General features: G+C 57.7%; 12 protein-coding genes and 1 non-coding gene across 13 annotated transcripts; 9 read left to right on the top strand and 4 right to left on the bottom strand.

Annotated features, from left to right (window-relative positions):
- Positions 1-2,154: 2,154 nt before the first annotated feature.
- Positions 2,155-3,091, top strand: SCHCODRAFT_02670128 (uncharacterized protein; the record flags this gene model as incomplete). The annotated part of the gene is made up of 3 exons (XM_003029579.2): positions 2,155-2,708; positions 2,762-2,876; positions 2,996-3,091. The coding sequence occupies 3 exons, from the start codon at positions 2,155-2,157 to the stop codon at positions 3,089-3,091; spliced, it is 765 nt and encodes a 254-aa protein (XP_003029625.2).
- Positions 3,092-3,508: 417 nt separating this feature from the next.
- Positions 3,509-4,167, top strand: SCHCODRAFT_02633516 (uncharacterized protein). The gene has a single exon (XM_050345771.1). The coding sequence runs from the start codon at positions 3,720-3,722 to the stop codon at positions 4,083-4,085; it is 366 nt and encodes a 121-aa protein (XP_050198724.1). The 5' UTR covers positions 3,509-3,719; the 3' UTR covers positions 4,086-4,167.
- A 1,364-nt stretch (positions 4,168-5,531) lies between these two features.
- Positions 5,532-5,613, bottom strand: SCHCODRAFT_t178. The gene has a single exon. It is a non-coding gene; the product is annotated as a tRNA-Tyr (tRNA).
- Positions 5,614-5,691: 78 nt separating this feature from the next.
- Positions 5,692-7,189, top strand: SCHCODRAFT_02633510 (BAR-domain-containing protein). Its single transcript, XM_003029578.2, has 10 exons — positions 5,692-5,743; positions 5,796-5,829; positions 5,882-5,955; positions 6,005-6,066; positions 6,120-6,262; positions 6,316-6,411; positions 6,465-6,575; positions 6,629-6,780; positions 6,834-6,888; positions 6,938-7,189. The coding sequence occupies exons 1-10, from the start codon at positions 5,730-5,732 to the stop codon at positions 6,989-6,991; spliced, it is 795 nt and encodes a 264-aa protein (XP_003029624.1). The 5' UTR covers positions 5,692-5,729; the 3' UTR covers positions 6,992-7,189.
- A 144-nt stretch (positions 7,190-7,333) lies between these two features.
- On the top strand, positions 7,334-12,328 carry SCHCODRAFT_02584996 (uncharacterized protein; the record flags this gene model as incomplete). Its single annotated transcript, XM_050343948.1, has 15 exons — positions 7,334-7,412; positions 7,469-7,803; positions 7,855-8,136; positions 8,197-8,322; positions 8,382-8,473; positions 8,754-8,842; positions 8,897-9,370; positions 9,950-10,081; positions 10,132-10,472; positions 10,956-11,089; positions 11,135-11,150; positions 11,201-11,395; positions 11,456-11,713; positions 11,773-11,895; positions 11,957-12,328. The coding sequence occupies 15 exons, from the start codon at positions 7,334-7,336 to the stop codon at positions 12,062-12,064; spliced, it is 2,784 nt and encodes a 927-aa protein (XP_050198723.1). The 3' UTR covers positions 12,065-12,328.
- A 541-nt stretch (positions 12,329-12,869) lies between these two features.
- Positions 12,870-14,683, top strand: SCHCODRAFT_02509796 (uncharacterized protein; the record flags this gene model as incomplete). The annotated part of the gene is made up of 7 exons (XM_003029576.1): positions 12,870-12,945; positions 13,005-13,360; positions 13,418-13,564; positions 13,633-13,732; positions 13,883-14,104; positions 14,233-14,343; positions 14,448-14,683. The coding sequence occupies 7 exons, from the start codon at positions 12,870-12,872 to the stop codon at positions 14,681-14,683; spliced, it is 1,248 nt and encodes a 415-aa protein (XP_003029622.1).
- A 1,454-nt stretch (positions 14,684-16,137) lies between these two features.
- Positions 16,138-17,244, bottom strand: SCHCODRAFT_02633499 (uncharacterized protein). The gene is made up of 5 exons (XM_050345770.1): positions 16,884-17,244; positions 16,684-16,812; positions 16,463-16,630; positions 16,343-16,411; positions 16,138-16,296 (listed from the first exon to the last, which is right to left on the bottom strand). The coding sequence occupies exons 1-5, from the start codon at positions 16,914-16,916 to the stop codon at positions 16,237-16,239; spliced, it is 459 nt and encodes a 152-aa protein (XP_050198722.1). The 5' UTR covers positions 16,917-17,244; the 3' UTR covers positions 16,138-16,236.
- Positions 17,245-17,490: 246 nt separating this feature from the next.
- On the bottom strand, positions 17,491-20,866 carry SCHCODRAFT_02358954 (PTR2-domain-containing protein). The gene is made up of 18 exons (XM_003029169.3): positions 20,376-20,866; positions 20,089-20,314; positions 19,953-20,039; positions 19,790-19,903; positions 19,676-19,736; positions 19,469-19,626; positions 19,300-19,414; positions 19,162-19,247; positions 18,854-19,107; positions 18,634-18,796; positions 18,486-18,580; positions 18,423-18,431; positions 18,244-18,365; positions 18,173-18,197; positions 18,082-18,123; positions 18,019-18,028; positions 17,854-17,966; positions 17,491-17,804 (listed from the first exon to the last, which is right to left on the bottom strand). Exons 1-18 carry the CDS (start codon positions 20,377-20,379, stop codon positions 17,617-17,619), a joined length of 1,872 nt encoding a protein of 623 aa, XP_003029215.1. The 5' UTR covers positions 20,380-20,866; the 3' UTR covers positions 17,491-17,616.
- SCHCODRAFT_02633490 (nucleotide-binding domain-containing protein) lies at positions 20,821-22,314 on the top strand. The gene is made up of 5 exons (XM_003029575.2): positions 20,821-20,960; positions 21,017-21,125; positions 21,175-21,295; positions 21,345-21,835; positions 21,886-22,314. Exons 1-5 carry the CDS (start codon positions 20,933-20,935, stop codon positions 22,178-22,180), a joined length of 1,044 nt encoding a protein of 347 aa, XP_003029621.1. The 5' UTR covers positions 20,821-20,932; the 3' UTR covers positions 22,181-22,314.
- A 1,113-nt stretch (positions 22,315-23,427) lies between these two features.
- SCHCODRAFT_02703529 (uncharacterized protein) lies at positions 23,428-24,009 on the top strand (the record flags this gene model as incomplete). The annotated part of the gene is made up of 4 exons (XM_003029574.2): positions 23,428-23,562; positions 23,616-23,783; positions 23,835-23,903; positions 23,950-24,009. The coding sequence occupies 4 exons, from the start codon at positions 23,428-23,430 to the stop codon at positions 24,007-24,009; spliced, it is 432 nt and encodes a 143-aa protein (XP_003029620.1).
- A 238-nt stretch (positions 24,010-24,247) lies between these two features.
- SCHCODRAFT_01130226 (uncharacterized protein) lies at positions 24,248-25,341 on the bottom strand. The gene has a single exon (XM_003029168.2). It carries the CDS (start codon positions 25,029-25,031, stop codon positions 24,708-24,710), a length of 324 nt encoding a protein of 107 aa, XP_003029214.1. The 5' UTR covers positions 25,032-25,341; the 3' UTR covers positions 24,248-24,707.
- SCHCODRAFT_02509707 (uncharacterized protein) lies at positions 24,295-24,669 on the top strand (the record flags this gene model as incomplete). The annotated part of the gene is made up of 1 exon (XM_050343220.1): positions 24,295-24,669. A coding segment is annotated over one exon (375 nt), but the record flags the coding sequence as incomplete, so codon positions are not given.
- SCHCODRAFT_02509731 (uncharacterized protein) lies at positions 25,024-25,950 on the top strand (the record flags this gene model as incomplete). Its single annotated transcript, XM_050343222.1, has 1 exon — positions 25,024-25,950. One exon carries the CDS (start codon positions 25,024-25,026, stop codon positions 25,948-25,950), a length of 927 nt encoding a protein of 308 aa, XP_050198720.1.
- Positions 25,951-25,980: the final 30 nt, after the last annotated feature.

Genomic DNA, 25,980 nt, shown 5'->3' with positions numbered 1-25,980 from the left:
CTTAAGTCCACGTTTGCCGACGTCGCAAAAGCCACAAAGCAGATCGCTCGGGAATGCCACAACGTCCAGCTTGTTCTTCCCCGCGGGGTCATGTCTATTGCTCTGCGGGGTACGAGAGGTCAACCTATTGCGGTGGGTTGAGTATTTCGCCCTGCGGGGTACGAGGAGACCGTGTGGAACAAACGCATTGTTCCTTTCCTGGAAGGCGGGGCATGAGCGGATGAAAGGGGCGTCATGCGAGCATAAAGGCGCCGAAAGCGCGGGGTGAAGGCGCCGAAAGTGCGGGCTGCTAAATTAGCTCGGGATGCCACAATCGACAGACGCACCGGGGGAAGAACTAGCGAGAAGTGCGGGGCAGTAGGTAGCCGGCGGTGGGTTTGAGACGCCGGTGGTGGAGGATTGTTGACCGGCCTTGGATTGGGCGCGTTGGATGGGATACAAGCGGACTGGGCAAGCTAATAACGCCTGCGATGAGCTAAAGACGCGTTCGATGGACTACATATGTGTCCGATGGTCTACAGACGTGTCCGATGGGCCACAGACGTGCCAAAGAGACCGAGGGAGCATCGCATTCATGGACTAAGAGAACGCTGGATCGACCAGAGAATCGCTGAGTATAGACGACTTGTAGATCCCGGCGGATGAATAGTAAAAGAGGACTTGCTTTGAGGTAGCTTTGCGAGCATCGAGGATGTCAAGAAGGAGCGAGGTGAGCGCGAGAAGATGATGTGTACGAGCGAGAAGCAGAACAGAGCTTCGGAAGGGCGAAATGACGGTCAAAGCAATGCTCTTCTCGGACAATTCGAGGCATCTTCCTGGCAAAATAATGCACCTCACCGACAAACCAACGCTGCCTGCGCTCCTCTCGGGCGGAAGAGTTGCTTCTACCGGGCATCGGGGAGGAATGCGGGGAAATTCATTGAGGAGCGCCGTACCTGGCGGTGGTCCGAGTTCGGGGAATGTTCCGCTCCATCGAGGCAGTCTGACTTTCGGCAGCTGGCGTTTGCTCGGGATGACTGGGGGACAGCCTCCATGGACCGCCAGCAAGCTCCGTGCCCGGTGAAAGAGGCCGGCAGACGAGATCTGATGAACTGATAGTCCGGCTGGCACTGGTACTGAGACGGAGAGGCGTCTGGGTGGTGGTTTTGCGACGCGTAGGGAGGCGTGGTCGGACTACACAAACGCGATGGGCTGATGACGTTGCCGAACGCGCTGCTCACGTCAAGGGGCGGCCGACGAGCGCGCTATGGCCGCGCAAAGGGCGATAAGGACAGCGATGACGACGGGCGGGCAGAGAGCGAAGCGGTGCTGGGCGCAATGAATCGTGGGGCGGCGGTGCGGATAGGCGGGCCCCGTGCTTGTGCGAGGGAGCGAGTCTTTCCATCGCCCGGCCAGGCGCGCCACATTTGTAGAGCGCAGGCAGGCGGGCGTGCAGCTGGCCGCTGGCTGGCCGGATTTGTAGGCGCGCAGCGAGTCTAGGCGGGCGGCGTCAAGGCAACGAGGCCGGCGTGTTTGGCGCTGTTTGTGCGGTGAGGTCATCGGGCGAATCAAGGCGGGACTCCAAATTCTCGTGCGCTCTCCAACTCGGTCATGAACAAACTCCACCGGCGGTCCTCGTCCCATTCCTCCTTGCCATCGCCACCCACGACGTCCGCAAAGCTGCGCAAGGCGTCGCCCATGTCCCCAACCTCCCTCCCGTTTCCACCGCTCCCCTCGCCTCATCACCTCCCCAAGCGGCATGCTTCCTTCGACAGCCCCCGCGAGGTCCCGCTGCCCTCGCCCCAGCTCAATCGTGAACAGCAGCCAGGCGGATTTCCGTTTCCAAAGGTCAACATGCCAACGCAGCCCATGCCCCAGCCGTCGCACGACCTCCAGCCCCAGGACGTACCTCCTCCACCCGACGACGGCCCCAGTCGCCGCAGCAGCCAGACCGAAGAGCGCGACTCGCTTTCAGAGTGGACCGACGTGTCCTCCAGCCTGCCCGCGTTGCACTCGCCAGCCCAGGCCCCGACGCCCGTGCACCCGTATCCGCGCCCGTACTCACTGCCTGATGGCCCGCACGCCGCCCGTCGCCAGCCCGACCTCACGCCTGAACCAAAGGTCGCGGGGCCCAGTGGCGTCGATCGCAGCTCCTCCGCCTCCCTCCCGCTCCCGATGCAGATACCCTACAGCACCCTGCCGCGGGTCGACGGCCAGCCGACGACGCGGGCGCCGACGGCAACCACATCTGCACCGCCAGCCACACCAGCAACGCCCGCGCGCACCGCGCCGCCCTCCGCGTTCACATATCGTGGGAAGGCGCCGCGCCCCATCAGCGACGAGGAGCTCGATGAGCACCCGACGGCCATACCGCGCGCCGCCGTGCTCGCCGCGACCGTCTCCCACCCACCCGAACCGCCGAGAGTGCTCGAAACCGCCTCGACACTAGCGCCCTCCACAGCATCCGTGCTGACGCGGGCAAGCACCGTCTCCGACCCCAGTCACACACGTACAGCCCCGCCGTCGCCATCTGCGATGGCGGCGTCGCAGTCCACGCCGCCCTCGGTTGCAAACGGCCAATCGGACGCGCAACGCAATTCGTTACCCAACGCACATCTGCCCTTCCTTTCACATGCCCCGCCTCCCGCCGACAGCTGGATCCAGGTAGAGACCACGCCCACGGAGTACCGACTGCACATACGACTTCCTGGCTTCCAGCGCGATGGCATGTACGTAATTCACGTACTCCCTTATGCTGCGGTACTGAGAAGGTTTTCTCCAGAACACTTGCGACGAAGAAGCGCCGCATCCTACACGTCGTCGCCGACTCTTGGGAGAATGGCGGGGGCCACTTTGAACGACGGATATCCTTTGGTTATGATGCGGACCTGGTGCAGGTGAGTCATCCTTTCTTTTCCATCCCTTTCATCGCGCGATCGCGCGCGTACCCGACGCGTGCGGTACCGTGTAGCCGGTGATATGTGTAATCGCCTATGTACTTACACGTCCTCCTTAGGTTCGCGCCGAGTTTGATGGGGAGATGCTCCGAGTCGTGATACCCCGGCGCATGCCGCCAGGCAGCGCGCGTAGCACAATGGGAATGGCCAGATAAGCTCAAACCACCGGGAACCGGATGCGTGATCGCGCGCCGGGTGCGGGATGCATGATCGCGCACCAGGTGCGGGATGTGCGACCACGCTGAGGGAGGAGAGACGCAATGCAACACCAACACCATCATCATCACACGCCGAGCCTCGCGCGCCAAGGGCGGCAGAGCCAGAGGGCAACGAGCGCGAGCGCAGAAGAGCCAGAGGACGAGCCTCAACCACCTCACCCGCTTAGAGTTAGGGATGGCGCGTATCTCCGCATGCGACTGGCGATCGCGGTGGCCTGCACGCGGTCGGTGCTAGCCCGTGAGGACGCAGTCGCTCAGACTTTGGCGGCTGGCTTGTACGCCGTTGTGCTGACTTGACGGCCATCCACCACGGTCTGCAGCATCCACCAAGTCTTGCAGCATTCACCCGTCCCACCCATCCGCACGCCCGCCTCACCCCGCCCCTCTGGCCACCACCGACACAGCACGTTCGCAAAAAGTACATTATGGCACCTGCGGCGTATCAGGCTGGACTCATGCCCGTGCTACACACCCTTACCATACACCCACCGATCGCAATGCAACAGTAATTTATGCACACCCCTGCCAGCCCGTGCTCAGCTCAGACTACCCGTGCTCGCTGACAATGGCCTCCTCCCCTGCATGCTTACTCCCCCTTCCCGCCGTCTGCTCACTTCTCTCGCGTTGCTGCCTGCTGATGAATGCCCCTCGCCCACCTGCACGCCCGGATATCGGCGACTCATTCATGGGAGCGCCTACAAACTCGCGGGAACGACTACAAACGATATGGGAACGGCTACAAATCTCGCACGGACGCTCTACAAATCGCGTCGTCGCTACAAATCGCCGCGCCGTTGCGCTACAAATCACCGTGTCCTCACGCTACAAATCGTCGTGCTCGTCGCTACAAATCACCGCGTCCGGCCCGCGCGTGCATCACCGCCATGTGCGCCGTACCCAAGACCGTGGTGGTGGTTGCGGTGGTTGTTGACAGACGCCGGTGGTAGTCGTTGTGCAGGGGCTGATTGTCCATCGTGCAGGGGTTGGTCGTCGTGCGGGGATCCAGTCGCCATGTCTCGCGTTGTCGCGCGGGGGCATATCGAGACGCGCGGGGTGATCGTCGTTGCCCGTTGCCCGTTGCTCGACGTCGTCGCCATCCTGATTATTATCGTGGTCGTCCTGTCATCGGCATCGTTCCTCCAGTTTCCTCGGCATGTCGTCCATCGTCGTCGGCGGTGATCGATATCCTTCATCGCTGGCGTCGCCGACCTCGGCCATCTCATCTGCTCGGTTATCAGCACTTGTCCAGTTGCTCGTCCATCACTATCATCTCTGCCCATCCATCTCGCCCATCGCCGCCGCCGGTCCGCCCATCGTCCTCGCTAATCTCTCATCTCCCTCGCCCGTCACCCTCCATCGCCCATCGCCCTCGCCAATCGCCGCACATCACTCATCCTCATCACCCGGGTGAAGTCATGATGCATCATACCCCCGCGTACATCGATATCGACACTACAGCACGTATATACACTACAACTCGACATCAACACAGCAGCAGCAACGTCTTCGGCATCGCATCCATTTACCTATCTATTTGGTGACATACATAGTTTCTTCGTGGTCTCTGCCCTCTCAACCCATAAAATCCTACCCCTGGCGCCTCGCCCTATAACCTCCTATCCATAGCCTCTCACACCCGGCGTCTCACAGCCTTAGTACCCAACATCCGTAGCATTTCCACGTCCTCTTCTCGGTCGGTTCCGTCGTCGTCTTCACCACACAAATACACATACCTTACTTGTACGTACACTACTTACAGCTCTTGACGGTGCGGCTGGGCGTCAGCGCGTGCGCGGGGCCCCTGCCGTTGTACTTAGTCTCTCGTCGCAAGGTTACCCTGGTACAGAAGGAAGTCGAATGTAATTATATGTACTCTTATACAGTGCATGCGTCTGCAAGACCTTGAACCTGCCGATAGTGAGATGGTGCACCGTGGAGGGGAGGCTCGCAGGACTTGCAGCAAAAAGTGATGGAACATTGTCTGAACCAGTCTCCTCGTCTCCTCTCCCTCGTAGTCTGAACCAGCCAGTCCGCCGATGTGTATATAAGTGGCGGAGGCGGAGCAGGGACATCATGCTTCCACCACTGCTTCCTCAGCCGCCTTCGCAAGCTATCCGAGTCCAACATTCCGTGGCTCGATGACCCAACGATGACCGCCAACTTTCACCGCCAGACCTCGCGGCGGATGACCTCGGAAGAGCGTCGCACACGCGACGCAGTAGCTCGTATCGATGCTATTCCGGCCGTCGGGCTTGACGTAGCGGATGAATGCCAGTTCGCCCAAGCCCGCCTCTCTTGAGGAGGCCGAGGACGGCGCCATCGTTAGTCGTCCATGCAAAAAGGGGCAAAAAGCGAGCCGCGCAGTCGCTAGGTTGATTCCCTTCTGCCCGGTTCGAACGGGCGACATTCAGATGTTATCCAATTACAGTCTGACGCTCTTCCAACTGAGCTAAGAAGGGTTGGAAATGACGCCTCACAGACAATACATCGAGCACAGCAGGGTTGACGTGATTGCTGTACCGCCATTGGCATCAGCACTTGATTCTAACCATCACCTACTCTCGACTCGTCAAGTATGTCTTGGTCAGGGTACGCACGAACCTCTGGACACTGGTTCTGATTGTCTCATACTCTGCATCAGATTCAAGAAGTCCGTCAACCGAGCGGGCACTACCGTACGCACGAGCTACTGCATGCGGAGGGATGGCCGCCTGACGCCATTTACAGCTGCTCCAGAAGACCGGTCAGGTCGAGCGCACCATCGACCGCGAGTTCGCGGACGAGGAAGCCAAGTACCGGATGTATGCTGCACTTCTGCTGCCCATCGTTCGTCGTCTGAACGCTGCGCAGATTCGAGAAGGAGACGCAGGCACTGCAGAAGGATGCCAAGCATTATTACGATGCGATGTACGGTGCGTGGTGTGCTCGGGCGTTCTAGGATGGGAACTCAACGATGGGTCGGCAGGCATGTCGCAGGCACAGGCGCGCATAGCGGGGACCGTCGAGACCTTCTACGGCGCCGCTGATCGCACGTCCGAGGGCGCGATGGCCGCGCATGCGTACAAGAGCGCCATCGAGGAGCTAGAGGGGAGCATAAGCCGCGAATTCGTGCGCCTCGCTCACCCATCTCTCCTCGTCACTGCCGTTGACTCCCTGCGCAGGAGACCCCGTACCGCACAACCATCTCGGAGCCCATAGGCAAGATGTGCGCGTATTTCCCCGTCATCAATGAGCACATCTCGAAGCGGGGGAAGAAGGTGCGTCTGGTGTGCATAGTAGGGGGATGTGTGGAATGCTGAAAGCGGCGCAGATGATCGACTACGATGCTGCACGGGCACGACTGCGCAAGCTTATCGACAAGCCGTCGGAGGACCCGCAGCGACTGCCGCGCGCGCAGGCAGAGAATGACGAGACGAAGGAGGTGCGTAATGTTGGCATGCAGAGGGGTATTCAGCGCTGATGCTCGTACCTCAGCAATTCGACATCTTGAACAATCAACTCATCGAGGAGCTCCCCGTCTTGTTGGACCAACGGATACCCTTCTTCGATCCCAGCTTCGAGGCGATGATCCGGATACAAGCGAAGTTCGCGGAAGAGGCATATGAGAAGATGAGCGGGGTGCAGAGGTGAGGGCGGTGGCAATCCCCCCTCGAGCTGGACACTGACGGACTTCTTCCAGGTACTTCGACGACAGCGTCCGCGATGACTACGCGGCGGGGCAGTTGGATGCGCAGGTGTGTTAGCTGGGTTGCTTTGTGGAGCTTAGTTTGACCGCTTCTACAGGTGGAGGGTGTTCTTCAGGAGATGCGGGAGCTTACTATCTGCGGCGGGCAGTAATCTTATCAACTTTCGCTTTCGTTTTCGGTCCTATCAGTGTAATGTATCATCATGTTCGACTCAGGACCATCTACCTCTCGCGAGCAGCATCTGGCGACGAAGCTCCCAAACAGAACTGTGTCGCATCCCGCCATTCCTCCATTCGCCAAGTCACCATTCCGTCTTTGTCCGGCTAACTTCATTTCAGCATTTGTGCGCGGGCCACTAGTCATAATAGTGGCAGTGGCCGTCAAAAATTGGTTATATTCCTCGCTTGCATTTCTGCCACTGACCGCCACCTTCTCTCCTCCATTTCCTCGACGTCGCCTCTTATTCCGCTTAGCTCAACGCCCTCACTCCGTCATGCCTCTCTCCGCAGAATGCCCCGTCTGTCTCGAGGACTTCCGATTCCCGGAGGACGGTGTGTTTTTCCTCACGTGCGGTACGTTGAGTTTGTTTTGTGCCACTCGAGGACCTGGTTGACCGATGGTTGTGCAGGCCACGGAATTTGCGCAAGATGCTCGCATCTGCAGCAGTGGACGAGATGCCCGACGTGCCGCACGTATACGTTTGCGAGTATCCATCCGCCACAAAGGATCTTCGTGCAGCTTGCACTGCATGCTGCGGGGGCCTCTGTTGAGGAGCCTGTAGCTGCGTCGTCCGAGGTCGAGGTTGCTAATCGCCGTACGGGGCAGGCGATCGCGAGTGGTTCTGGGAGTAGGGTGCAGCAACTCGTCGAGGGTACCGACCAGGAGAGCGGTGCAGACGCCGAAGAAGCCTTTGAGGCGCTGGAAGAGCTCGCGGACGTCCCACACTTCGACAGTACGACGAAGGTAAGCACGTCACTCTCTATCCACATGAACTCGAAGCTCATTCTCTTCTAGTCAACAATCCTCCGCGTAGCCCACATCCTCGACCGCGAGCTGCGCCCCAGTCTGACTTCCCTGCGCGTTGAGCGCGCCGAGCTGCGGGAAAGCAGGTTTTCCCTTCTCGCCTGCGTCGACCAGTACAAGGACCGGGTGCTGTCCCTCGAGGGCGAGCAGGCTCGGCTAATGGGAGCGCTGGACCATGCAGAGGTCGCGTTGCGCATCGCGGAGCGCAGGGCAAAGGACAGAATGGAGGAAGTGCTGACGATGCGTGATGCGCTGAGGTTGTCGGGGGATAATGTGCGTGGTTTCTTGGGCACTAGACGTGGAGGAAGCTGACGCGTGACGATTTGTTTGTAGATGGACTTTTGGACCGAGCGCGCGAACGAGCTGCAGCGGGAGGTGCAGGCTCGGCAGAAGACGATCGAGAGGCTGAAGACAGAGAACACCGACTTGGCGTTAAAGCTGGACGACTTCAAATGTGGGGTGCGTTCGATCTCCACCATGACTTTGAACTGAACGGCGAGCTAACACGTTTCCCCTAGGCGCCAGTGACCCCCTTGACGGACTTCCTGTCCTCTGCCACCATCCTTGATATCCTCTGTTTCGTTGTTTGGCCCTCGCTGGTCGTGTTCCTGTTCGCGGGTCGTATTTATGTTCATTGAGGTCTCGGCTAGTAACGTGATGATGCAGGCATCGGTTTTTAATACCTTTCGTTCTTCCATTGTATTGTGCCAGAATTACCACCAGACGATCGACTTCCTGTCCAACTAGGGGACGGGCTAGATCGTTGTCATGGACCTTCGACCCGCCTCCCAAAGGGATATGGTCCATAGTGTGGCCTCTTCGTTGTTGCCCATATGGCTTGGTCAATGCAGGCGGCTTCGCTTCTCATTTCTGATCATCCACTGCCACAGCCTGACTTTCGTCATGTCTTCCGCCACTTGTCGCCTCTGCCTCCAGGACGTCCAGTTCCCCGCAAGGTGGTTGCTCTTCCCTATTTGTGGTACGCTCTCTCGACTTTCTGTCCCTGCCGCCCCTCCTGACGCGCGCTCTTCAGGACACGCAGTCTGCGAGTCGTGCGCGAATGGCTCGCTAGCCGCCTGCCCGACCTGCCACGCGAGCACGCTGGGCCACCCGCTCCTCCGCATCATCGGCGTGCAGGTTAACGACGTGCCGCGGCAAGCGGAGGACAGCCAACTGCTGAAGGATAAGCTGCGGCTGCTGAAGGCCCTGGAGGAGTCGCAGGTGCAGCAGCGCAAGCTGCAGCTGGAGCTCGCCGACGCGCGGGTCACGGTGCAGATTTTGCGAATGGATATTCTGCTGCATGAGAAAAGGAAGCTTCAAGAGGCAGCGAGGGAGTCTGCAACACAGGATGGTGGCATGCCACCAGGGGCGGCGAACACAGAACAGTGCTCGACTACGGTCGCGGTGCAGCGCGGTCTCATCAACTGGGACGAGGCTCGTCGCCTCTGGGAAGGCTTGAAGGACGAGGTCATCGTGCTGACGCCCACCTTGCAGGCGAGTGGCGTGTGTGGGTCGAAATTAACATTTTTACTGATAGCTATCCCAGGACCTCCAGCGCCCCTTCCTCTATTTCTCGCTCTTCGTCCTTTATGCGATGGCGGTCTTTCTTTGTGTTGTGATGTACGCGTTGCTGGACTTTCGCTGCGCGAGCTCGTGCCCCGGTTCTTGGTCGATCCGTGGCAAGTAACTGCGCTCATGCAGCCCTCGCTGATCATCGGAAGCGATTCATATAATGTCCGTAACGGGCGCGAAATAAATCTGCAGTTCATGCTGCATTCGACACGACGTCTGTACGTTTACGCATGTGATGCTCAAATGTATGCGTGGACGCCTCTCGGTTTTCACTGGCTTGGACGGGGTCCATTGTCTAGCACAGGTCAGGCGCTTTGAGAGCTTAGGTGCGTGATAGATCGCCTGCTCTCGGATTCTTAGTCAGTGGCCATTGACGACGTTCCTATCTCGCACCTGTTCTTTGATCAAAGACCTTTTGGTTGTTTGTGCGTTTATCCCTTTGGCTCCCGGTGCGCCCCTTTGAGTGGCATTATGGATTGACCCTTGCTTTAACGCGTCGCCCGTGATATAACAGACCTCAAGGAAGGAAGGACACTATCTACCTTCGTCTGCGCTCCCATCCACACGATGGCCCTGCAAGCTGAATGCAGTGTATGTTTGGAAGACGTGCACTTTCCGGAAAAGTGGCTCGTCTTCCCTACCTGCGGTACGTACCCCAACTCTGTGCCCTTTATATGCCACTGAAGTCCATCACAGGTCACGGTTTCTGCGAGGACTGCGCGATCAGGTCTGGGACTGCTTGTCCTACGTGCCGCGCCCGACCCATCGATCAGCCCCAGGCTCTGCTTCGTCTTTTTAACATACGCCTGAAGATGCCGCAGGTCGCTTCCAGCGACGAACCTATTCGTTTGCGAGTCGAGAACGCGCGTCTGATGAGGGAGACTGGCCGCTTGATCGACGAACTCGACGATGCGCAGCGTCGTTTACATGGCAGGCCGGCGATGGTCTACCAGCATGCGTACGGTACGATGAAGGTTGTGGACGCCTTCGAGAATATTGCCGAAGACAAGCAAGTCACTAAGGCAAAATCGATTATGGTCAGTGATGTTCTGTCGGCCGTCAAGACGACATGGTCTCATTCTCACTAGATGTTCTTTTTGTGTGTCCTTGAGGTCATCGTTGTATCCTTTGCTGCCCTGATAATATTTTTATCGTACGACTCGTGTAACTCTAACAGATACTAGACTGCTGTCCGCAGCGTCACCTATTCGAAGTTGAACTTCAGCGGACGCCGAAGCATGTGATGACTCGGAGCCGAGAGTTGAATACAATATCTTCTTCGTTTTTCCTTCACGGTCTCATCGGGAGTTGCTGATGCGTTGCCCCGTCGCAAGTGCCGAATGATCCAGAATACGCATCGCCTTGTGAGGTGCGCTTACCATCGAGGTGAAGTGTTGGACATGGGCTTGGGTCTTCTGTTCATGAGCGCCTTGTGGCCGGTTCTCACGAGTCTGTCGAATTACGGCATACACGTAAACAATCGCAACCCAACTGACTTGGCCTGAACGGCCACTGCGCAGCTCTGTCTCACCATGCTAACCGCTGAATGTCCTGTCTGCTTCGAAAGCTTTGAGTTCCCGAAAGACGGTGCCTTCTTCCCCGCTTGCGGTGAGGTTTCGCTTCGCCCTCCTGTACTTGCCATAAAAGCTTACAGGTACATTCTGTAGGTCATGGCATCTGTGTGACGTGCTCTCAACAGCAGACGTGGACGAGATGTCCGTCTTGTCGCTCGAGCACCACGCAACCTCGTCGAATCTTCGTACAGCTCACAGGGGATGCGCAAAGCCTTACGTCCGCGACCGCGACCACAGGCTCGCATGGTTCAGGCTCGTCGCGGGGTATCGAGCCCAATGTGATTGATGAAGACGAGGATAAGGCTGACTCCGAGGCTGAACAAGCTTGTAATGCATTGCAATCGGTGTTAGAATGTCCGTCCCTCGACCATGCTCTTAGCGCCAAGGTACGCTCGATCGAGGGCCGGTTGATCTGCTGACCATTGACGCTCGAACGAATCGCCCAGATCGTTGTTCGCGACGCCTACGTTGCTGTTCTACACTTCCGCATGGCACATCTGAGGCTTCAGAACCACCGCCATCGTGTCCGCGCTGATCTCGAGCTTCGTGGCGATCGCGTGGCGGCGCTGGAGCAGGACAACGCACGCCTGTCTGACCTTCGCGAGCTCTCTGGGGCAATGCTTCGTGCTAGTGAAGATCTTCGAAGACACAAGGAAACTGCCCTTGTGATTTGCCAGGCTGACCTAATGGGAACGAAAGATAAAGTGAGCTTCGTTCAGCGTGTCTCGGCCCGCGCAGAATTGATTGAGCAACACATTCACAGGTTACGTCGCTGACTCGGAAAGCGAGTCGATTAGAACAGGAGAAAACAGAACAACAACGGATTGTCGTCCAGTTGAAGGAACAAGTTCAGGCTCTAACCAAGGCCAACAAAGACCTTCACGATGTCAGTCCCTGCGTTCAAAAAGTCATGGCCTGCAGTTCTCAGTACTGACTTCGGCACTCAGTTCAATGAGCTGTCATTGTCGTTCTTCCACAAGTTGGGCATGTTTACATTCTTCATTATTGTCTTGTGCATCGCGTGCGCGATGTTCTCTGCATATCGGTCTCGATAACCGGCCAATATTGATGATATACTTTCTATGCTCTTTTCTACTCGAAGATCTTACCCGTGTTTCAAGTATATAACGGACACGCGCTTACTCAAGGCCATACTGGCTCTCGTAGGAGGTGGCACCTCGTTCCCGCGCGTAGCCAGATACTTTTCTGTGCTATCCAAATCCATATCGCTTGGATCTTACAACGTCCGCTTGCCCCTCGAGACTCCATATAGGGCGCGAGAAGGCTAGAAATTGATGGGGTCCCGACCTGAAAATCCTGCTCGTCCGATCTCCCGACTTCGCACCTGGCGCATCGACGAGCGGAACTCTCTTCTCAGATGTCGGATCGCGGACAAAAAGACCTCGATGCTGAAGGACTGCTTCAAAGTCTTGAGCAGAGGCTTGCTGGGTTTTCAAGGATTTGAGGAGCCCGAAGTTCAACCGTGGCATCGGCAAATGCCGATCGGAAGCATTTCGTGCACCATGTGCGCAACGTGCCTTGCTTTCTTGTATCCATTACCCAGCAACCTCTCGCGCCAACACGACCTGGTTTCCCGATGTTAACTCTCGTCTAAGAGGTCACTCAAATTTGATATTTGTGTCTTTCATTCCAAGAACGCTAGCTTAGCGCGCGTACCGCTACTGGTGTTCTTCTTAGGGTGACCATGGTCGCGGCATACCTTTGCATCGATTGTGTGGCCCTCTTCGTGGCACCTCTATAAGCGCGCCCGAGACGCAATGAGCTCTTCTCCTGTCTCTCTCTCTGCTATCAAAGACGCCGTCTACTCTGGTCACCCACACTTGCGGCGCTTCTGCCCTCATGTCAACTGCTGAATGCCCGATCTGCTTCGAAAGCTTTGCGTTGCTTGAAGACGGCGTTTTCTTCGTCGCCTGCGGTGCGTCATATCTGCTTCAAATCGCCCTTCACTTGATCTGAACTCCTTTTCCTCTTTAGGACATTGCATCTGCACTGAATGTTCGCGTCAGCGGCAATGGGATAGGTGCCCGACTTGCCGCACGCACGCTGGCATTCCCCCTTTCAGACGGATCTTCGTGCAGACTTCCCCGCAGGGATCAGTTTCAGCAGCGTTGGAAGAGCAGCGCGCTGCCTTGGCGGCCTACGTTGACCAGCTTACCGCCCGCGTGCAAGCGCTCGAAAGTGAGATGACGCGGTTCGAGGACGAGAGCACGCGCCTGACGGTGCGTCTGCAGCAGACGCAGGGCGATCTGCGTGCCGCGGAAGGGCGGGAACGCTGTCAAAAGGAGGAGATTTTGGAGTTGGGGGATTGGCTAAGTGTGTATGCTGATCTCGTGCGTTGACGGCATTTTATTTGCGGAGGGGAAGATGCTTACAATAGTCGCCCACAGAAGAACTACTGGACGAGGCGCACTATAGCGCTACAAAGCGACAGCGAGGCGCTGAAGCGCGATGTTGGTGCTCGGGATAAGACCATCCAATCGCTGAAGGAACAGAACCGCACACTGACGGCAAAGCTAGACCGATACGAAGGCAGGGTACGTGTGATTGCATGGCGCTCAACTCCAAATACTAGGTTGCTAACGAGCCAACGGCTTCTCGACAGACATGGGTGAGCCGGTGGAATAGCCTAGCGGGCCCAGCGAGGAGATCCTCGGGGCGACGGCCTGGTGGTGGCACAGAGCTGGATAATGCTGGGGATACACGTGTGTCTAAGCACTATGTAGGCGTCGGAACCGGGACTACGTCCCGGTATCCCGGTTCCATGTTCCCCCCTCTCGCGTGGCGACGCCCTCGTCGCCAGCGAACCCAAACCAGCAAAAACCCTACATCAAGCTCCTCCTGACCCAGCCCAGTGCATGTAGAGCACGCGATAAGTCCTGCAACCTCGGGTCGTGTACCCAATCTAACGAAGTCCCACCTATTTGTGGCAAACGCGACCCCGGCCAGCGGCGCGAAGCTGGACGCTGAGAGGTTCCTGCGTGTCGGCGACGCGGGCGAGAGCGAGACTGAGTGCCGCGTCTACGGCGGCCGAGGGATGCGAATGGTCGAGTGGTTCCGCTCGATAAGCACGAAAGGTCTCGAGGCGGCGGATGAGGTAGCGGGGCAACAGGGAGATGCACATCTACATCGGAGGCCCAGTCGAAGCTGACGCAACTGAGGGGATGCATGGTAGTGGGCTCCTCGTGAGGCGACGTCTGGACAGCGGACTCTGTACGAGCAGGCTGCGGTATCGAAGACGAGTGGGTGATAACGGGGGTGGTCAGCGCGTGCTCGAAAGAACAGAGATCGTGGCCGACTGCGACGTCGACGCGGGGTGGGTCCGCGCACGGGACCGGGACGCGCGCTCGCATGACATTCCAGAGAGCGCCGCATGTCAGCATGCCGAGTGCCTTCCCAGCACGCTGACCCATGTCGTAGCCCGCGCGATGTCCCTCATCGTAGTCGCGGCAACGGCCATCCTCGGGGACACGTGCATGTCCTGCCTTCTCCCATTTCTCGCGCTCGGTCTGTGCACCAGCGACGCGCCCCGCTTTGAATTGGGTCTCAAGTGCGGCATTCGTCGGTGTACCCTCTGCCGACAGGTGATCTTGGAACAGCGCGAGGAGATTGGTCCAGAGGGCGGTCTCGGCAATGACGGGGTTACGATCGTGTAGAGAGCGATATACGTTGAGTGCATCGGAGAACTTCTGTGGAATTTCGATTTTCGATGTAAATTGCCGTCCATCCGGCAGTGTAAACGTGCGAGGCATGGTGTAGTCGGTGAGGCTCGTCGCAGGGCGTGATGTGATGTGGTAAAAGGCGCGGGAAGACGCGCAAGGCTCGATGATAGTCGCTGGGAATATGCGCAGCGACGATGACGGCGCCGATCGACGCGAACGCAACGCAAAATGACGCAGATAAACGCAAATGCAACGCAGACGCAACGCAACGCAACGCAACGCAGAAAGACTCGATAGGACGCGGGGGCTCGGATAGACTCGGAAAACGCGGAGCGCAATGCTCGAACGCAGAAAACGTGTACACAGGCACGGGGCGCGGGAAGGCTCGAACGCGGAGAACGAAGCTCGACGCGAGACACGCAGGTGAGATGGTCTGTAGGGGCACGGGAAAGAAGACCACTCTCGTCACCAGATGGAATAGCCTAGCGGGCCCAGCGAGGAGATCCTCGGGGCGACGGCCTGGTGGTGGCACAGAGCTGGATAATGCTGGGGATACACGTGTGTCTAAGCACTATGTAGGCGTCGGAACCGGGACTACGTCCCGGTATCCCGGTTCCACCGGCTGTCGGACTTCTGCCTTGTAATATTTTATGGGCTCGCGGCCTTATTCCTTGCATTGCTCCTCCTCGGACTGTTGATAGCAGAGTTATTGCTTGACGTTATCAAGGCTCCTTGAAAGACTGTATATCGTATACGCAACGAACGAGTGTCTTCAGTTTCATTATCTGTTTTCCGAGTGCGGGTGGCAATTCAGAGTTGTCGGGTTCAAGGGTTTCGACCTGAGTGAGCATACACCTTATCCTAGAGGTAGTCCACATCTTCATCTTTCTCAAGAGACAAGGAGAAAGGTGGCAGTCAGCGACAGCCCTGAGAGCACCTCGTGCCTTGGCCATTGCAACGGGCGCCGGAATCAAATTGAACGGCAATCACCGAGGGAAGCAGGCCATCCATTGTACCGCTTTTGGGCACGCTTGTTGACCCGAACCTTCATCTCCCTTCGCCACTCTCGACTCCTTCCGTGCACTCCGGCGATTGAGACTTTGCGCCTACGCTTTATGAGAACTGTGGCATCTCTGACTGCCCGACTTTGTTCGACCTCAAGAGCTTGTTAGCGGTGTTGTCTGCCACACCACGTGCGGTGATTCGAAAGACCATCTGATACTGATTTCTGTGCTCTTCTCTGTCTGCTCGACACGAGTACGGATCTGGTTCGCGAGCCAAGTAACCCGCGCCCACCATGCCCTCCATCGAATGCCCTATGTGTAGTGAAAGTTACGGTGCCCCCACATATGTGAAGATCATTCCTGCTTGCGGTACGTTCTGTTTAATTTCTTCACTCGTGGCTCTGGAATAATTTATTGATTTGTTATAGGTCACCCTATCTCAGTATAAATTATAGTACTACCTCGTGTCGATCGTGGTACTAAGTCTGATATTACTGTGAAAGATCGTTTGTCCGTGACGAGACTTCAGATACGTCGAGTAGCTCAGTTAGAGCCAACGGTAACGGTCGCGTTGCTGAAGTCCAGAACAGGGGTCGTCGACGCCTGCAACTCGTTAGACACGGCCACAGTGGCAATAGGGAAGACCTACCCCAAGCAGCATAAAGTGAGCCACGGTCAGGAGGTTGACGCCCGACGCGTCCTCGGGAATCTGGACGCTCTGCAGAATATCGCTCAGCTTGACCCTCATCTAAAGGCTGGGAGGACGTACGAAGTTCTGGTACGGCGGAAGCGCAGACTCGTGGTACTGGGGGTCAAAGCCACCGACGTACAGAGGCTTTCCCAGGCCGAAGTACGCGTCGGTGGGGCAGCCGCTGCCGGACGAGCAGCTGGCCAGACCAATGACAAGCGAGACGTGCTGCGCGCCGGTCAACGAGTTCTGAAAATCCCTGTCAACACTTCGATTGACGGTGGTCCCGCAGGTCGACTCACCGGAAACGAGACCTGCACGGTCGTGTTCTGACCGGGGGTCAGAGTGGCATTCGCCGTCGGAGAGCTGAGCTGGATGTTCTGCGCCAGCGCAGTCGAGGCAGCAGAAAGCAGAGCAGCGAGGACGGTGAACTTCATGATGCGTGAGTAGTAGACGTGAGATGGAATGTAGTAGACGGATGAGAGAACAAGTGGTCGCATACCGCATCCTTAAGTACTCCCTCGACCTCAGTCATACGTTAGCGGCATACCTGCCGGGGCGGGCAACGTGCCCCGCACCCAATCTGCTTCTCGTCTATCCTTGGTCCTGGGAGGCCCAATATGCACGGCAACGCGGCGGAGGTCGTAAAGAGCACTGTTGAATCACCGATTGGACCCACAAAGCGGCATACCAACCGTCAGTGATCCTGCAAGTGACGTCGCCAACGACAAGGAATGGGCCCACATGGGCACACCGACGATTTCTGGATGCTTGAGGGATCCTTCTCTTTCACCCTCGGGATCGACGCGTACAATGGCAGAAGTTCCGGACCATGAACGACCGCGGCGGTATGAACAGCCGCATCTCCGCAAACTCGTGGAGGTGGTTACCGGTAAGTTCGAGACGGGCAGCTGACGACAGCGTCGGCCGCGGGGTATATAGGCGAAAGCGGGCCACAAGCAACGTGCCACAGTCTCGGGGACAGTGACCATCTCATCCTCGACTCACTTGCCGATGAAACCTCTCGTGCATATGTGCAGCCAGCCGCATCTGCCCGCGGCCCCGCGGGTCGTCGACTGAGGGATTTTTTGATTAGCCTCCATCCGGACTCGGCAGGCGAAGTTTAAGTTGTCCTCGGGTAGCGTCCCCGTGTTGTAAGTAAGAATACCAGTACAATCCAGTGCAAAACGTAGCACATCACCAGTAAGAAAGGACACGAATAGCACGATGAACGTCTAGGCATCCGCCAGCTTCTTCTCCACCACAGCCGCCTCGGCATCGGCCTTCGTGACTGCTTGCCGCTGAGTCTCCATGTTCGACAGGTCGACCTCGCCGGCGCCGACGTCCCGGAAGAACCAATAGTTGGCGATGGCGGCGAGCAGGTTGGCCGCGCCAATGCCGACGAAGGGCCAGATGAGGTTGGCTGCACGGACATTAGCGCGAGAAGGCAGGAAGACATACAGACTACGCACGGTCATTGAAGGCGGGGGAGCAGATCTCGACGATGGCGGACGATAGTGCGCTCATCAGGAACACGATGGCAATAACGAGACCCTTCATGTTAGCCGGGGTGAGGTTGTATGCCCTAGGAGTCGTGTCAAGAAGACTTCTTCATAGTTTGCGTGAAGCGAACGTACATCTCGTATGCTGAGAAGCACTTCATTAGTTTGAGGGTAGGCAGAATGGCTGGGAGAACTCACAAGTCACTGAAATGAGGATGCCACCCATGGGCTGGAGCCAGTCTATGTCGCATAAGTACACCGCTCGAAATTTTGGCAGCTTCGAGCTTACAGATGGGAAGAACTGCCCAGGCCGACTGCAGTCGCGTTCAGAACAGGCGCAATGAAGAAAAACGGCCTCACTATAGGTGACACACCGCTGCCAACGGCGCACTCGGTAGCGTGGTAGCCGCATGGCGACGTCTCGTACACCTGCCACTGCAGGATGGCAGAGATGATCATGATCACCACGCCGAAGAGGTAGCCTGAGCGAGACCGTCAGATGCAACTCAATACTGATAAGGCGCCATTGTTCCACACACCGACGCAAACTAAGGGAAGGGTCATCAGTTCAAGGAAATACTCTGGAAGAGACAGTAACTTACTTCTCCTGACGGGCGAGAAGTTGAAGCCTAATTTGCGCAGCGTCGGATAGAGCCAGTAGTTGTAGATCGGGATCGTCACCACCGTGCTGATGGGGCTGCGGAGGAGCGTCAGCCTCCATATACACACATTCGAACAGTGTCAACGTACTTGAAGTTGCTCAACAGATCGTTCGGCAGCCCGTTCGTCGTCATACTGCCCGCCATGTTCGTGATGATCGAGTTCAGCCCGCCATCCGCGAGCGCCCAGATGGGCTGGAAGAGGAAGATTTTGCACGCGATGACCGTCACGCGCAGGTCGTCAACAAACTTGTCTGCATGGTAGTATCAGTAAGACGAACGCAGGTTCCTCCGGGAGTGTGAAAGCTGACCATCCCACTTGATCTTCGCAAGCAAACTCGATGCCTTTGGCGACTCGTCCTGGGCGATGACACTGGGCTTAGCCTGATCCCAAAGCGCGTCACCACCCTTGAAGCCGGTGACAACTCCAGCGCGTGCCCACATGACCTTGACGGCCTTGAAGGCGTCAAGCGTCTCTGCGCCCTTGGGCGGGTAGAGGATAAGACGTGACTGGACCCAGAGCAGCCCGATGGGCATGATGAGGTAGAAGATGCCGGGTGTGAGGCTGATGGCGACGTGAGTACAGAGCAGAGTCGGGGACAGTGAGAAGTCAACGCACTATGCAAGCCAGAACCCAATGCGCTTCTCCGAGTAGGTCGTCGCAATGGAGAAGAACGCGCCGATGTTGACAGCCCAGTAGTACAACTATTCGCAGGATCAGCACACGAGAACATCTGAAGCAGAGAACAGCACGCACGTGAAGCATCGTCTCCACCGTAACCTTCGGGTCGACAATAACCTTCTCGCCTGACTTCAGCGTCTTCACCTGCTGCGTCTTGATAGGGCACTGGTCGGCGATGATGGGCGCGATACTGTAAGCCGGTCTAGTCACTGGCGTTAAAGACGAACATGCTGAAGCGACATACCAAGGCTTGATGAAGCCCGTAGCGAAGGCGAGAATAAGCATGCCAATAATGAAGGCGGCGATGGCGTGGCCCTCTGAGATGACGTCCGGAATAGCAGCAATGACCAGTAGGACATGGCCGACGAAGCCAAAGAGGATACCCCACCAGAGCGTCTTGAGCTGAAGAAGGTTTGAGCAAGGAAAGTACGTGAAGTAGAATATCACTTACACGACCGAGCTTCATGTCCGCAATCATGCCACCGAGCATGGGGGTCACGTACGCTAGGAAACTGCGAATGCAGTCAGAACACGCTTCATACGAGGTATGATGAACGACACGCACTTGAACAGTGTGACAAGCGCAGTCGCGGTCTGTAGCCCGAGTCCCAGCGCGCCAGCTGAGGCCTGCGTGCCAGCCGCCGGCGCACCTGCACCGTTCCCTCCCGCGGGAAGAGGTCTAAATGGAAAATCAGAGGCTGCTGACCCGGCCTGGGAACCGTACTCACCGCTGAATAAAGTTCGTGAAAACACCGCTGACACCATAGTACGACGCGCGCTCTGCAAGCTCGACCACGCAGACGACATACGACGACCTTCGCACGAGATTAACTAGACGCCCCATACGATCACAAGGCCACATACCAAAGAATCGGCGCAGACACATGGCGTAGCGTCGCCTTCTCTTCGTCAGTCGGCGCGCGACCGTCGTTGTCCGCCTCCGTGACCGCGACGGTGTGCAGGATGTTGTGGTCCTTCTTGATGTCCTCGGCCGACGCGTTCGCGTGGTGCTCAGTGGGCACAATCACGCCCTCTCCATCGTTCACCTCGCCAGCAGACTGGATGTAGTCACGAGTCGGGTCCACGTCGGCTGTTCAAGCTCGGTCAGCACCTCCACCGTCCTTCCCTCCCGAACCCAAGAGCAAACGTACCCATCCTGCAAGCGCTCTGGACTCCCTAAACAAACGGGCGACACCGTCCAGACCACGCTCTCCCCTGCGTATATGTACACCATCGGCTTCACTTCGCGCACTGCTATCAGCATCGAAGGTCAAGGATCTCCAGGAGACACGCTCGTGAGCGAGGGACAGGTCCACCGACGCGTTATCAGCGAGACAGGCGCCTTCGATAACCGCACCTGCGGCGGCTGCATGTGATAGTGGAGGCGCGCCGACGGAGGAACGGGCGCCTCCGATTCGCTCGCGCGCCCTCGCCGTCCCACACGGCGCCCGACGACAATAGAGAACAATAGACGAGGTCGTCGGCGTCGTCGGTAACATTGAGCTCGGAATAGCCACTGAAGGGCCTCCTAATCGGTTTCTCCCCGCGTCGTGGACGTAGGTCCGGTATCGACGTCCGTCCCTCGACGAACTTCAGTCAGTTACCACCATCTCGCGAGTGCTGCTGACCGGGGCGGTGGTTCGTTCTCGAAGGGATATATAACGAGGTTATCGCGCACAGGGTCGGGATACAGTCAGAATAAGCAGATATGCCTCGAGTAACCATCGTCGGAGCGGGTGAGTGGTACCTGGGTTTGTTGGTGGTGGCGCAGGCTGAGATGAAAGTGGAACAGGCGTGTTCGGATTGACGATCGCCGAGTCGCTACCCCTGCACTACGATGTCACGATCGTCGCGCGCGATATGCCAGGGGATGCGGACTCGTTGGATTGGGCAAGTCCTTGGTGCGCACTAATGCTTGGGCGGGAGGCAAAGTAGCTGATCGAAGCCTAGGGCGGGTGCGGGGTGGGGAGGGGGAACGGGAGCAAGTCCGGAGGAGATCGAGATCTTGAGAGCCAGCTGGCGGTACTTTTGGGAGCTATCAGGGACTTGCCCAGCAGAGTCAACGGTCAAGGTGCGCACCTAATTCCGTCCATCTGTACGCTGCCAACCTCTCCTCCCAGCGTATCAAAGCCGTCTACATCCGCGACAACAAGGACACCGACGAGGACATCTGGTGGCGGGGCATGATGCCCGACTACCGCGTCATGGACCCCTCCGAGCTCCCCGCCAGCGCCGGCGCCAAGATCGCGATCACATACACCAGCATGGTCATGGTCGCGCCGCGCTACATCGAGTGGTTACGGAGGCGCGTTGAGGCTAAGGGGGTGAAGTTCGTGCGCGCCACCGTGTCGTCCTTTGACGAGTTTCGCTCGCCGTCGGACAAGTTCGGACCTGTGCCGGACGTGCTGGTGAACGCGACGGGGAATGGCGCGAGGGAGCTTGTGGGCGACCCTGACGTCGAGCCTATTCGCGGGCAGACAATCCTCCTTCGCGACACAGATGGCCAGCTATCGAAGCAGATGATGTTGCGCTCGGGCAACTACTACTGCTACATCATCCCTCGACTGGATGGCACTGTGATCATCGGCGGAATCAAGGACCATGGCAGCACGTAAGTTGCGGTCAGCAGCGATCGTAAACCTCCATTGACGCGCTGCGCAGGTCCCCCGAGATCAGTCCCGAGCAGAAACTGGATATATGCAAGCGCGCTCACGAACTCAACCCCCTCATCCCCACCGATCCCGCCAAGCTCGACGTCGTACGCGACATTGTTGGCCTCCGACCAGGACGAAAGAGCGGTCTACGGGTTGACAGCGAGATCGTCGATGGTCTCAAACTCGTGCACGCATACGGCGCCAGCGGAGGCGGCTTTGCGCTCTCTGCGGGGGTCGGCCGCAAGTGCGCAGCGCTGGTGGACGCGTTGCTGAATCCGGCGGGTCCCTTGAAGCCGTACTGAACGCGTTGGACATGTGTGCGAATGCAAGATGTATTTGGTACGGATTGAGAAGCCATTGTCATCTGAAGCGAGATATAGCAGCGAAACTGAGAGCGCTGTATTTGACCCTCCTAGCTGTCTTCGACGTCGCGGTCAAGTCGAAGGAAAACCCCGGCGCCAAGGCTTGCACGCACTCCACGTGGTCTTAGCGGGCATTGCCGAGCCAGAGCTGGGCTCAGAGTCGCAAAAGAGTCGCCGCTCGGGCAGCGATTTATTTGCGGACTTGAGAGGCACAAAGAAAGACAGTGATTAGCATTGCAGGAGGAGTAAAGACATCACATCATAAGGCGCATCACCAAGAAGGACGAAATGAACTCTGCAACGAGCAAACTCAGCAAAGCGATGGCTATGGATTTCCAACTCACCACACCTGGGATTCGCTATTCCCCGGCGCATACTGCACGTTTAGTGAGGGAATATTCTGAATCTGCTTTCGATAAAGACCGCGGGTCGATCGAAAGCGCATATTGTGGCCCAGCCAATCGGAGGTCGTACCGATTGATATGCCACTCATAAGACCACAATCGACCCGCCGCCTTTATGCTTCGCTTATTCAAAATTAGCTCACGATATTCCTGCAGTATGCTCCGGGGAATATCGAATCCCAGATGTGGTGACTGTCGCTCGAAGTCCTGTACAGCATTCCGTTGTTTCTGGTAAAAGGCCGAAGAGAGTTAGGCATATCACAGAGAGACAGCAAATATGCATACCGTTATGTCTTGGACTTGCGCCTGCAGTAGATCCCGTCTCGTACTTACCGGTCACCACCTCCACGAGTATGCGGAGATGCGGCTGTACACACCGCCGCGGTCGTTCATGGTCCGGAACTTCTGCCATTGTACGCGTCGATCCCGAGGGCGAAAGAGAAGACTCGCTCGAGCATTCAGAAATAGTCGGTATGCCCATGTGGGCCCACTCCTTGTCGTTGGCGACGTCACTTGCAGGATCACTGACGGTTGGTATGCCACTTTGTGGGTCCATTCGGTTATTCAACAGTGCTCTTTACGACCTCCGCCGCGTTGCCGTGCATATTGGGCCTCTCAGGACCAAGGATAGACGAGAAGCGGGTTGGGTGCGGGGCACGTTGCCCGCCCCGGCAGGTGTGCCGCTGACGTACGACTGAGGTTAAGGGAGTACTTAAGGATGCGGTATGCGACCACTTATTCTCTCATCCGTCTACTACATCTCACGTCTACTACTCACACATCATGAAGTTCACCGTCCTCGCTGCTCTGCTTTCTGCTGCCTCGACTGCGCTGGCGCAGAACATCCAGCTCAGCTCTCCGACGGCGAATGCCACTCTGACCCCCGGTCAGAACACGACCGTGCAGGTCTCGTTCCCGGTGAGTCGACCTGCGGGACCACCGTCTTCCGAAGTGTTGACAGAGCTTTCCAGAACTCGTTGACCGGCGCGCAGCACGTCTCGCTTGTCATTGGTCTGGCCAGCTGCTCGTCCGGCAGCGGCTGCCCCACCGACGCGTACTACGGCCTGGGAAAGCCTCTGTACGTCGGTGGCTTTGACCCCCAGTACCACGAGTCGGCGCTTCCGCCATACCAGAACTTCGTACGTCCTCCCAGCCTTTAGATGAGGATCGAGCTGAGCGATATTCTGCAGAGCGTCCAGATTCCCGAGGACGCGTCGGGCGTCAACCTCCTGACCGTGACTCACTTCATGCTCCTTGGAGTAGGTCTTCCCTATCGCCGCTGTGGCCGTGTCTAACGAGCTGTAGGCGTCGACGACCCCTGTTCTGGACTTCAGCAACGCGACCGTTACCGTTGGCTCTAACTGAGCTACTCGACGTATCTGAAGTCTCGTCACGGACAAACGATCTTTCACAGTAATATCATACTAGTACCACGATCGACACAAGGTAGTACTATAATTCATGTTCCCGATTGAGCCGTCTGAGTGCGTCTGCCGAACGCTGGTTTCGAACATGTTCTCGTTGAACCGCACGTGGTCGCGCAACCGGCGTGCCTCAAAAGTCAACTTTGCCTGGCTCTCTTCAGACTTTCATGTGGACCCGTCGGTGACCCGCCACAATACACCAGATCTCAGCATCCCTCACCCCGTCATGGAGCCCACGACTCCCCCCTCATGCGCGGCCGCGAGGGAGCTGCCCTCCACGTACTCAACGGACACGCTGAACCTCCTTCGTTCTGGATGCGCCATCACATCTCAGGAAGCGCGTATCTTGGAGAGTAACATGCTCGAAGCCAAAGCGGAGGTGGAAAGCTGCGGTCAAGAGCTCACGCGCTTGGAAGCCAGGATAGCCGCGCTTCGCGAACGGCGAGCTGATCTGGAACTGGGCGTGCGCAACGCGAGCGCGCTCCTCGCGCCCATACGCCGCCTTCCTCCCGAACTCGTTGCTCGAATTTGCGCGTTCAGCCTTCCGACTGGCTGGTTTACCGAGTGCGTGACAAGGCGCGGGCCGTGGAAGGTGCTGCAGCTATGCCATGCTTGGCGCGAGGTAGCGCTGTCCATGCATCACTGCTGGGCAGAGTTCACGCTCGCAGAGCTGATGAGAATCATGAAGACGGACAAAGCGGTAGACATCATTAGCACGCATCTGCAACGCTCGGCCGGCCTGCCACTCGTGGTCAGGATATGGCCGCGCGCGGACACCATGACCCAGCTCAGACCGAACCTCAAGCTTACTGAAGTCCTGGCAGCCCTGAAGCCGCAGTTGCATCGCATTCGCGTCCTGCATCTTCGTTGCGGGCACGGTGCTGTACTCCCAGACTCCCTTCCAGCGGTGGAAGAAATCGCCCTGGGCCACTTCGAGGAGGAGAATTGCTTTCTGATGGCCATACCGTCCAACGCAATCAAATTGCAGGCCCTAGATTTGGTCGACTGGCCCCTGGCGTATGTCGCGTGTCCGTGGGCCTCCCTGCGTTCCTTGTCTATAACGCACTATAACCTCGTCCACTACTTCAACGGCACTTTAGATGCGTTGCAGCAGTGTACTGGCTTGGAAACGCTCGCGCTCGCGGTCAAATGTCCCGACGCCATTGTGGATCACACCGACCTCCTGTGGTCCAGATTCAGACACAGACCCACGGTCACTTTGCCCTTCCTGCACACGCTAATTGCACGCGACCTTGCGATCTACTGTGTCCGCTGGCTGCTGGCGCCGAACCTCCGGACGGCCGAGCTAGACGCGGTGTACAAATACGAAGAGGGTTCTGCCAGCGGGGACTACAACATCCGGGAAGTCGGCTCTTACCTTAAGACCCTCCTCCGTCCCGTCAGCACCTTGAAGCTCAGGCTGGCGATGCCACAGCAGCAAGACCCGATAGACGACCTCCTGCAGGCCCCCGAGTGCCTGCGCAGCCTTCACATCCGCGAGACCGTGTCGAGCTACTTCATCCGCACATGGCCGCCCATCTTCAGGCGTTCGCTATTGCAGTCGCTCGTTTACAACCCCAAGAGCTACAAAAAGCGCCTGCCTTACCTCACCGAGCTCGTGCTCACGAACACGGATGGATGCGAGAAGGCGAGGACGAAGCTGCAGTTCGGCCTTCAGGAGGCGGAGTTGATCTGTCAAGTGGTCGAGTCTCGGCTGGAGGCGGACGAAGGACGGAGCAAGCTCGAACGGCTCGTCGTGCATTGCCCAAACATCGAGTGCCCACGGATGTTCAAAGCATGGATCACGAACTTGCGGAAGGAGGGCGCGCTTGAAATCGACGTCGACTTCGATCCCAGGGAGACGAAGTTCGCCCAGTGGTGAAGGGGGGTTTACTGGTAGTTGTACAGTGAA

This window comes from Schizophyllum commune (assembly GCF_000143185.2).
Source record: "Schizophyllum commune H4-8 unplaced genomic scaffold SCHCOscaffold_9, whole genome shotgun sequence".
NCBI classification, from domain to species: Eukaryota; Fungi; Basidiomycota; class Agaricomycetes; order Agaricales; family Schizophyllaceae; genus Schizophyllum; species Schizophyllum commune.
The sequence above is the reverse complement of the archived record's forward strand: the minus strand, read 5'-3'. Positions and strand labels throughout refer to the sequence as shown.

What these genes read in the sequence shown, in the direction of transcription:
- SCHCODRAFT_02633516 (XM_050345771.1), top strand. Translation starts at nt 3,720, where the DNA reads ATGGCCTCCTCCCCTGCATGCTTACTCCCCCTTCCCGCCGTCTGCTCA.
- SCHCODRAFT_02633510 (XM_003029578.2), top strand. An exon ending in TTATTACGATGCGATGTACG is followed by an intron (nt 6,067 to 6,119) that starts GTGCGTGGTGTG and finishes ATGGGTCGGCAG; the next exon opens with GCATGTCGCAGGCACAGGCG. An exon ending in AAGATGAGCGGGGTGCAGAG is followed by an intron (nt 6,781 to 6,833) that starts GTGAGGGCGGTG and finishes GACTTCTTCCAG; the next exon opens with GTACTTCGACGACAGCGTCC.
- SCHCODRAFT_02633499 (XM_050345770.1), bottom strand. Translation starts at nt 16,916, where the DNA reads ATGACTGAGGTCGAGGGAGTACTTAAGGATGCG. An exon ending in AGGGAGTACTTAAGGATGCG is followed by an intron (nt 16,813 to 16,883) that starts GTATGCGACCAC and finishes CGCATCATGAAG; the next exon opens with TTCACCGTCCTCGCTGCTCT. An exon ending in CTCACTTTATGCTGCTTGGG is followed by an intron (nt 16,297 to 16,342) that starts GTAGGTCTTCCC and finishes AACGAGTTGCAG; the next exon opens with GCGTCGACGACCCCTGTTCT.
- SCHCODRAFT_02358954 (XM_003029169.3), bottom strand. An exon ending in TTCACGAACTTTATTCAGCG is followed by an intron (nt 19,904 to 19,952) that starts GTGAGTACGGTT and finishes TTTTCCATTTAG; the next exon opens with ACCTCTTCCCGCGGGAGGGA. An exon ending in GATCTGTTGAGCAACTTCAA is followed by an intron (nt 18,581 to 18,633) that starts GTACGTTGACAC and finishes GCTCCTCCGCAG; the next exon opens with CCCCATCAGCACGGTGGTGA.
- SCHCODRAFT_02633490 (XM_003029575.2), top strand. Translation starts at nt 20,933, where the DNA reads ATGCCTCGAGTAACCATCGTCGGAGCGG. An exon ending in AGTAACCATCGTCGGAGCGG is followed by an intron (nt 20,961 to 21,016) that starts GTGAGTGGTACC and finishes AAAGTGGAACAG; the next exon opens with GCGTGTTCGGATTGACGATC. An exon ending in CAGCAGAGTCAACGGTCAAG is followed by an intron (nt 21,296 to 21,344) that starts GTGCGCACCTAA and finishes CTCTCCTCCCAG; the next exon opens with CGTATCAAAGCCGTCTACAT.
- SCHCODRAFT_01130226 (XM_003029168.2), bottom strand. Translation starts at nt 25,031, where the DNA reads ATGGCCATCAGAAAGCAATTCTCCTCCTCGAAGTGGCCCAGGGCGATT.